Source organism: Clupea harengus, chromosome 15 (assembly GCF_900700415.2).
Source record: "Clupea harengus chromosome 15, Ch_v2.0.2, whole genome shotgun sequence".
NCBI classification, from domain to species: Eukaryota; Metazoa; Chordata; class Actinopteri; order Clupeiformes; family Clupeidae; genus Clupea; species Clupea harengus.
Genome location: NC_045166.1, coordinates 25083959 through 25093493, shown reverse-complemented (window position 1 = coordinate 25093493; position 9535 = coordinate 25083959). Strand labels below are relative to the sequence as shown.

Here is a 9535-nt window from a genome sequence, read left to right as displayed (position 1 = left end):
TTCATTACTTTTGAAAATGCATAGTCTTTGCAGTGTCAATGCAATACACAGCGTGTAAGCACAGAGTGTATATTCAAGTATTTGAGGACTTCGACATCCATAAAGTCTCTTGAATTACAATGCCATGTATGGCATCAGTGTGGACTGATGTACTTTCAATATGGTCAAAAATGTGTTGTTTCTGTGTAATCCCTTCTGGATCCCCCACAACATTTTCATACACCATCACACCATGTTAATCTAAACTTCTGAGGCTTTCACTCTACAATGTGGGAGACAAAACTGGTGAGAGAGCATACTGACTATGCACCCATTACTTTATTTACTCACAGACTTATAGACTTTGTGAATGAGGGGGGGGGGGGGGGGGGGCACCAGAATAGTTTGGACATTGTGAAGCTGTTAAAAAAAGTTTGACTTCTTGGAGGCTTATTTCACCTACCTTTGGAACAGTGGAGTCATTTGAGGCACTTGTCTTATCACTGTCCCACTCGCACATTCAGGTGCGCACACACGCAGGCACGCACGCGCACACACACACACACACACACACACACACACACACACACACACACACACACACACACACACACACACACACACACACACACACACACACACACACACACACACACACACACACACACGCAAGCACGCAAGCGCATACACACAGAAATAAAAAAACGAAAAGACGCACACCGGTGTTTTGACTGCCTGAAACTAAAATGAAATAACAACTGGTGATGCAACAACATTTAATGGGCTAAATTCACCTGAAAAAAGGAAGGCCATTGATAAAAAGCACGCAAGCATGCATGCCAAACTGAGTGCTCTGATTGTTCTAGCCCTCATTTACTCTTTAGTGAGATAATGGGTGCTGGAACAGTCACAAAGAGGTACAGAGAAATCAAGCCACTGCTCACCATCAAAATAGAGAATTCATTATCTCCTAGAAACTGTGCCATTGGCCTATAAACCTTTCAGTTTGGCAAAAACAAGAAATCCGCAGCTCCCAAAAGGTCGGCTCCCGACAAACATTTAAAGAAAGGTAAACAGCGATGCCTTTCTAAGGCCTTGATATCATGGTACTGAGTTCATGTTTAAGTATAAAAGACCTTATGCACAAGTGAAGGTTGTGTTTCTGAACATCTGAAAATCATGATCCGATATAAATCACTTAAAAAAAAAAAAAGAACTACTCATCACTTACTGGCACAAAGACTTGGTATGAACACATGGTATAAACTCCAGCATTGATAAAATGTACAGACCAACAAACAAAAAAAGGACATATTCCCTGTTAACTGAATTTATACAAATTGTGGCATTTTTTTTTCTTTTGTTATTTTACAGTTCCAGTGACATTTATAAAAAAAAAAATATTTTCAAAACTATCGTCAGCTTAAATGACATTAGTTATTCCCAAGTATGGTCATCCTTTTATATGTTACGTCATGTCACACAAGGAGGCAAGTAATACGTTCCTTCTCCTTTAAAGCTGTACAGGCAGTGGCAGACATCATTTTAAAACAAAAAAACAATGTGTGTGTGTGTGCATCATCTGTGTGCTGTACACCCATGCCCTATTCAAGATCACCTTCTGACACATCCTGCGTGGATGTGTGTGTGTTTTTGTGTGTGTGTGTGTGTTTAGTGCGGTTTAGCGCTCCACTGTACTTGCGATGCCACCAGCGCCCGTTTTACTTCCCTTTTTTTCCCCTGTTAGTGATTAACCGTTAGCAGTTAGCTCTCTGACACCAGTGGATCTCTCTCCCTATCGCTTCCCTCCTCCTCGCCTCCGGCAAGGTGCGCGCAACACGGCATCCGGGCCAGCAGAGGGCGATGGAGGCCGTTGTAGAGTGAGGTCCCCAGCAGCAGCACCAGGAAGCCCAGGATCTGCAGGGCGTGGAACGACTCCCAGCCCAACGCCAGGCTCACCACCCAGATCACCACCGTCCGCAGGCTGTCCAGCACCATGCGCGTGGTGGCGCTGATCTCCTTGGTGACGCTCATGCCGGCGAAGTTGAAAAAGGCGATGCTGAACGTGTTGCCAAAGAGCGCCACCAAGATGAGCGGCTGCCGGCCGATCTGGCAGAAGGCGTCCAGCGCGTCCTCCAGCACGTGCCGGGGGTTCGAGCCAAAGCTGCCCGCGGGGATGAAGTACATGGGGATGAGCAGGAAGGAAAGGATGAAGAAGCCAAACAAGCCTGTCAGAGAAAGGGAGAGGGAGACCATTATGATTTGAACTCTCCATCAAATCATCTTTATACATAACTCCATATGACAAGACTTGAAATATCTCTACCATCGGAATGTAAATCTAAAATACAAATGGCAAAACACATGTGATCCTACAAGATACAGTGCCAAAAATAATGTATCGTTTTATGAAATATTAAAAATACTTTAAAAATGTATTTTCATTTTTTTATTGTCAACATTTCAAAACTTGTCCATGACCTTTAAAGAACATTCATGAAATGTCTGACCTTTCACAGTCTACACGAGTACATACTTTACTCAACAGGTTGGGCCTAATTATTGAATGGAAATTACACAACAACCACAACCACACTGCAGACATCTGGATGACAAAACATTATCCATGGTAGTACAATAACATAATTAATTTAATTAGACATTGAATTTAATTATTCAATTACATACAACATAATCCAATGTCATGACTTCCTGGCCTGGAAAATGAGACTGTAGAATTCCATGACTTTTTCAGGATTTCCATGACCGTGGGTACCCCGTGTAAAGTGTACATTTTTCTCAGCGTATCCCTGTTGATGCATACCTTCTGTGCCGACAGCTTTAAGGGGGTGCACATTGTGCTTGTAGACAAATTTCTCCTCCAGCACCATCTGCACAGCCACGATGATCTGAGCCATGATGATCAACAGGTCACCTGAAGGGTCAAAGGTCACATATTACACCCATCCACAGAAGATTTTTCATTCATCAGACATAACCACTCTGATTGAGGTAAAAAATAAAATGTATGCACTGTAAAAGGGCTCCCACAACTCTACATGGGGAAGCATGAACCATATATCCTCCGTATGAAATTCAGCAGCTGCATCCAAATAGACATGGACATTAAAAAAGGGATATTAAGCAGGAAGAAAGCAACCAGAAACCACTCAGTCACTAGGCCACGGTTCAAGCTCCTGACACTGACACGCAATCCATACATGCCTACTGAGACTAGGGAATTTCAAGGCATGTATTCATAACACATGGTAAAGCAACTCAAGTTTAAAGTATTCGCATATTTCCAGCATTTTTGCTGGTTTATTTGTTTGTAATTTTGAGGAAGTAGAAACAGTGAAGAAGAGGTGAGTAACTGTCTCTAATGGTGGGGTGGCAGTTGACTCTAAACAGGTAACACACACACACACACACACACACACACACACACACACACACACACACACACACACACACACACACACACACACACACACACACACACACACACACACACACACACACCTGACTCCAGCAGATAGCACTGCCCAACCCTGCAGAAGTGAATTTACCACAACAATAATCACACAATCTCACTCTTCCCTGGTAACAGAAACCCGACCCAGACAGCAACCGATTCTGACACAGACCGTGCCCTGATACAAAACTATGCCAAGTTAGGGTCAGACCTTCTCAGACTGGGTCCTTTTTCTCTCTCTTATCATTATACTAGTGAATAGGACGTTGAGGCCAAAAGTCATTTTTCCACACTCACCTGTGATGACCTCACTGAGCTTGTGCGACTCGTCGCGGTTACCGGTGATGAAGTCGGCCAGGCCGACAACGACGAGGCCCAGGATGGTGATGAAGATTCCGACCCACTGGCTCGGCTGCAGCTTACGGCCCAGGAAGGCCACGGAGAGAAGCCCTGTGAAGATGATCACGGCACCACGCAACATCTGGAAGCTGCTCGCGCTCGTCATGTTCAGAGCTGGGGGAGGAAGAGAGAGAGAGAGCGAAAAACAGACCGAGGGGGGACATGAGTACAAAAACACATGAGATAGGAACAGATGTAGTGAGAAAAGGCCAAAGAGAGAAGAAGAAGGAAGGGGAGAAGGAGAAGGAGAAGGAGAAGGAAGGGGAGACGGGCTAGTATAAAATATTTCTCGGCCACCGTTTTGGTCTTTTGGAGATACAGTATATCTGGGTGCAAACATTTGAAAATGCAGTGAAACCCAAAACTATTTAAACGTAATTCTTTGCTGGAGAAGCAAACACTATATTGCACAGTGCCATTCCATCTCCAGTGTGACTGCATGCGTCGTGACAAATAACCACTCCAAAGGGAGACTTGGCTGAGCACACCCACACCCTTGTGGACCTATTCAGGCATTCTCGGAACAAAGAAGCCACTAACAAACACAGGCATGCATGTCTGACCTTGAAAGTGGTCTGACTGGAAACTGTGTGTGTGTGTGTGTGTGTGTGTGTGTGTGTGTGTGTGTGTGTGTGTGTGTGTGTGTGTGTGTGTGTGTGTGTGTGTGTGTGTGTGTGTGGCGGTGCGCTTATTTGTATTCTACCTTCTGCTTGTGCCAATCTGAAAATGTAAATGTTTGCCTCAGCGGGCATAGGAAGCACTTTAATATTCTTAACCTGTTGAAGTGTTCTCACTACAGCTCTACAGTGACATACCTAGAGCAACTTTGGGCTGTGTGTGCCCTGACAGACGTGAGCTAAAACTGAAGCTGTGTGCGTCTCTGTGTGTGCGTCTCTCTCTCTCTCTCTCTGTGTGTGTGTGTATACAGAGAGTACTTTTTCGGTGTAACAATGTTACTTTTATAAGAGCATTTCTGTGTGAATGCAAAATACTGTATCCATCTCTAGTGTGTTGCTAATGTATGACAAGGACATTATCAAATTCCTATTGCATATGAATTTTCTTACAGTGTGTGTGTGTGTGTGTGTGTGTGTGTGTGTGTGTGTGTGTGTGCCTTGTTAAAGCAGGCTTACCCTGACCTCCTTACTTACCCACATACATGATGGATGTGCCCGTCATGTCACAGAGGGCCGGGGCAAGGAAGAGCACGGGGTTGAAGCTCTGGCCCGGCTCCATCGTGGGCTCGGGACGCCTCCGGTCATGACACAGCAGCAGGTGGAACACTAACAGACAGGCAAACTCTCCCAGGAACATACACACCGCCTTCAAACAGAGACATAGGAGGAGGGGGAATCATAGAAAAGGGGTACGAGTGAATGACTTTGTGTGGAGGTATTCAGTACAAGAAAGAGGGACAGGAGATATTTCGTTTATTTGATATGAAAAAGAAAGACGGAAAAAAAGAGAGTTTAAGAGTGAAAAAAGAGATAACATGGTGAGTGAGTGTGTGTGTGTGTGTGTGTGTGTGTGTGTGTGTGCTGTATATGTCAAAATGTCAGGATATTACACACCTAGTTCAACGTTTTGTTGGTTTCTGAGAATTCACTGTTCTCTCTACACATAACTCTAAACTAAAACACAAGGATAATTTACTTCCCTAAAGAACTATCACATCTATTGGTTACCACAGCTAACAGCTATTTATAACTCAGGATTCATTCACTAGCAAGATGTCCATCCTAAGTTTCAATATGACATGGACAGCAGATAAGGTGTCATTTAAATGGTGTGATTATTGTTTGGTTAGAATTGGATGGGTAGGGGGGCACTGTGGCGCAACCAGTAGCCCCGACCACATTCGGGCTTGATGCCCATGGAGGACACAGGTTCGATTCCGGCCTGATGTCATTTCTCCTGTCCACTCCCCGCCTCTTCTCCCTCTCATTTCCTGTCCCACTCTTCACTAAAACTATCGATTAAAGGCCGAAAAGCCCAAAAATAAATCTTAAAAAAAAAAAAAAGAATTGTATGGGTAATGAATGTAGCTGTATTATCTGGTAACATTTAGTCATTTAGCAGACGCTTTTATCCAAAGCGACTTACATATGTGTGACTTACAATGTATACACATTTTACATTTACACTGATGGCACACTGCACATCAGGAGCAATTAGGGGTTCAGTGTCTTGCTCAAGGACGCTTCGACAGGGAATCGAACTAGCAACCTTCTGATTACTAAACGACTTCTCTACCTCCTGTACCACTGTCGCCCCACTTACTTACCTGCAGGAATGGATGAGTGAAGGCATGGTTTGGAACATCGTGACATCCTGGAGCAGAGAACATATCTGCCCATCTACAAACAGGAAGGAACAGCAGTGAGTGATGGTGCATATTTCATCCGTTTGATAATTCTATAATCCACTCAGCTCTACTCTATTCAATTCTGCTTGTTTAGACCCAAAGCACGGACAAACCCAATTTAGCCCAGCATGTGACATGCGAGGTGCAGTTAATCAAGCGTTCCGTTAAAAGAGCATATGAGAACAATCAGCTGGGCTACATTAGGGACAAAAGAGAAATGATGGTGTGTGTGTGTGTGTGTGTGTGTGTGTGTGTGTGTGTGTGTGTGTGTGTGTGTAGCACAAAGGATTGAGAAACACTGATATCATGTAGGCTATAGCTGTTGTGGTGCAAAAGCCTCCTGTTCTGACCTACTCCCAGTGGCTAAAACCACGACTCCAGCGCAAGTTGCCACCACACTACACTACACTAGCTGAGCCTCAAGGAATGTTGAGTTCATAATATCTTTTAAAAGATTATATTAATGCCAGCAGCATGCCAAAAGTGCACACCCATTGCACAAATCTCATATCGGCCTACAGCAGAAATTATAGAATCAAACCCAGAAGTTATATTAAAAAGCCAAACCATGACACATACACAATCCTAGCATCCATTACAAATGTGGAAGTAAGTAAACCACAGTTAGCATAAATGGCACAGGTAAAGTGAGGGTAAAGTCCCCTCTCTCTCTTGGTCTATGTCCAACACCAGAGGTTTCAAGACACTTCCAGTGGGTGGTAGTTTCACATCCCCTGGACCTAAACGGTTGTTTGTCACGAACTCTGGACTATAAGGAACTCGTCTGAGATAGAGGAAGCTTAAGTTGCTGAGTGTTTGTAGACACATGTCAGCTGATGAAGTGAGATTCATATACTCAATCACAGAACAGGGACAATGCAACCTCAGGAATTGCTGATTGTCCTCTGGGTTTGATGACATCCGTGAAGTTTACGCCATAAGTTTATCAGTGGAGCTGCTCTGGGCTGCTGACTGTTTAAGGCATCTACCATCAGCTGACTTTTACAGTTAAGTTATCCTGAAGAGTATGATTGCCATGTTAATGATTAAACGTACAGTGCCACAGACCATGACAAAATATTCAAGTGACAGACTTCTTGTGTCTAATATGACTGTACTTTACAGTAACAACAATTACATTCTCAGTATAGTATTCAACTACTCACTTTGGCTATTTCGCAGAGAGAGAGAGAAAGCGCGCGAGAGAGAGAGAGTGAGCGAGAGATAGCTCTGATATGTAACTGATATTGGGTGTATGATGACTGCAGAAGTAAGTCTGGTGTCACATTTCTTACAAGCAGCTCAAGGACATCTATTCTGACAGAGCAGAATATTAAACGTAGTCATTAAAACAACTATGGTTGAAGCATTTTATCTAAATTGATATTATAATTGGTCCATACAAGTACAAAGAAAAACTTTTTAGCGCAAAGGATACTAAGTTTCTGCCACACATCAGCTCCAGAACGTGGGGAAATGAGAGGTGAAGCTTTGGCAACTACAGAAGTCATGTGCCACTTTGGAGACGTTTACAGTGGTTGTGGTCAGAGTTTTGACGACAACGTCTTGAAACAGTTTGCGTGATAAGCGAAGTGTCGCGTGAGATCATGACACATTGCTGAATATGCTAAATCTACCGGGATTTCATGACGAAGCACGAACACCGCTTGAGTGTAGGCTACGTCTCATATCATCACAGTGGTTTTGTGCATGTTTATACAATACACTGAACAAATTAGGCTAGTATAGATGTAGTTTGCGTTGTTTCGGATAATGTTTAACAATACCTGATATGACACAAAGATAACTATTGAATGACCCAATTGTCCAGTTTCATTACCAGTCATGTCATTGCCATGATTTCCAACAAACAAACACAGTTGTTACAATTTATTCAGTTATCGTTACAGATTTTAAGTAAAATGTAAAAAGTCACACAAACCAGCCTACAGATTTGGTTAAGAACACTAGACAACATGGGAAACTAGTGATTATAGGCAATGGAATTCGAAGGCTAGCCATTACACTTACTTTGCGGATAATGTGTTGAGAGATCCAGTTGTGAGCATCAACGCTGCGAGAAACAGCTGATATTTTGTCCAAGCCATGGTGTCTCTGGTGTACCGGTACGCTGGCAGACTGGAGATCAGCTACTGCAGAGCCGTGGTAGTTCAATCGACACTCACACACAGTATGTTAAAAAACATAAACCTAAGTTCACCACTCTAGTGTTTTGAAAGGGGGCAACCGTTCTTCCTGTTAAAATCACATGACTTAGTAGTCAGCTGACGGTGGATCCTCTCTATCCAATGACAAGGCGTTCTCGACTGTCCAAATGAGACTCCCGTGAGACTCAGCAGGTAGCGTGTGTAGTTTACTTGTAGGCTACTGTCTAAAATCATTCTCAGTAGAACAACAAATCACATACATAAATAGAAATCTGAGATATGATTCGATACTTAGAGCTTATTGTGGGATACATGACTACACTGCTGTGTGAATAATACTTATTGTGAATAATTTGGCCAGGGTGTAGGCTATACTTTCTACAAAAAAAAACTGTATAAGTGTAGACCTTTGAGACATTTGAGTTAAAACAAAAATTGCCTTTTCTTAATTCACATAATTCTACATCTGCACACCAGGCGGCGCTACATTATTGCTAACAGGTCGCAGGTTGCACTGTTCGGTCCTCGGTTGAGAGTCCATGACGATCTAGCACGCTGTCGGTAATTTACTTGGTTGAGGCTAGGAAGCAGATCTCTATAGCCTACTCTCAACTCTATCTCAAATTAATTTAAGTAGCCTAGACAAGGCTATAAATGTTACTTCTTCACAATTAATCTGAATCTGAAATTCAGGCCTGCCCACATCTGTGTTGTGGTTTAAAGAAGGGCTTAAATACAGGGCAGCAACACTTTGTTGACTTGTGCCAGCCATTGTTTCTACCCCAAACCAGCATGTCATACTACCTATCTGTCAGAGCTCCACACGGGTGCTGTGGCTGGGCTGATGTCAGATCAGAGTTCAATATGCAGACGTTTGCTGACGAAGCAAAATAAACAGAGTTTCAGATGTAGCTATGCCTTTTATATTTTCTGTCTAGTACTGAGTGGGTGCGAGAGAGAGAGAGAAAGGGGGGGGGGGGGGGGGGGGGGTGGTATCATTAAAGATGTAGATAGCCTCAAACACCCTGAGACAGAAGTAACTTCAGCTTGTAAGCTTGTAAATTCTTCCTCAGTCACATTCATTTTTCAGAAAGCACAGTCATCAGACAGACTGTGGAAAGGAGGACACTGCAGTCATGAACGCCACAA

General features: G+C 43.3%; 1 protein-coding gene across 1 annotated transcript; it reads right to left on the bottom strand.

The window, feature by feature from the left end:
* Nucleotides 1-741: 741 nt before the first annotated feature.
* slc35f6 (solute carrier family 35 member F6) lies at nucleotides 742-8495 on the bottom strand. Its single transcript, XM_012820975.3, has 6 exons — nucleotides 8250-8495; nucleotides 6138-6210; nucleotides 5005-5176; nucleotides 3752-3967; nucleotides 2804-2914; nucleotides 742-2207 (listed from the first exon to the last, which is right to left on the bottom strand). Exons 1-6 carry the CDS (start codon nucleotides 8324-8326, stop codon nucleotides 1744-1746), a joined length of 1113 nt encoding a protein of 370 aa, XP_012676429.1. The 5' UTR covers nucleotides 8327-8495; the 3' UTR covers nucleotides 742-1743.
* Between the last annotated feature and the right edge of the window lie 1040 nt (nucleotides 8496-9535).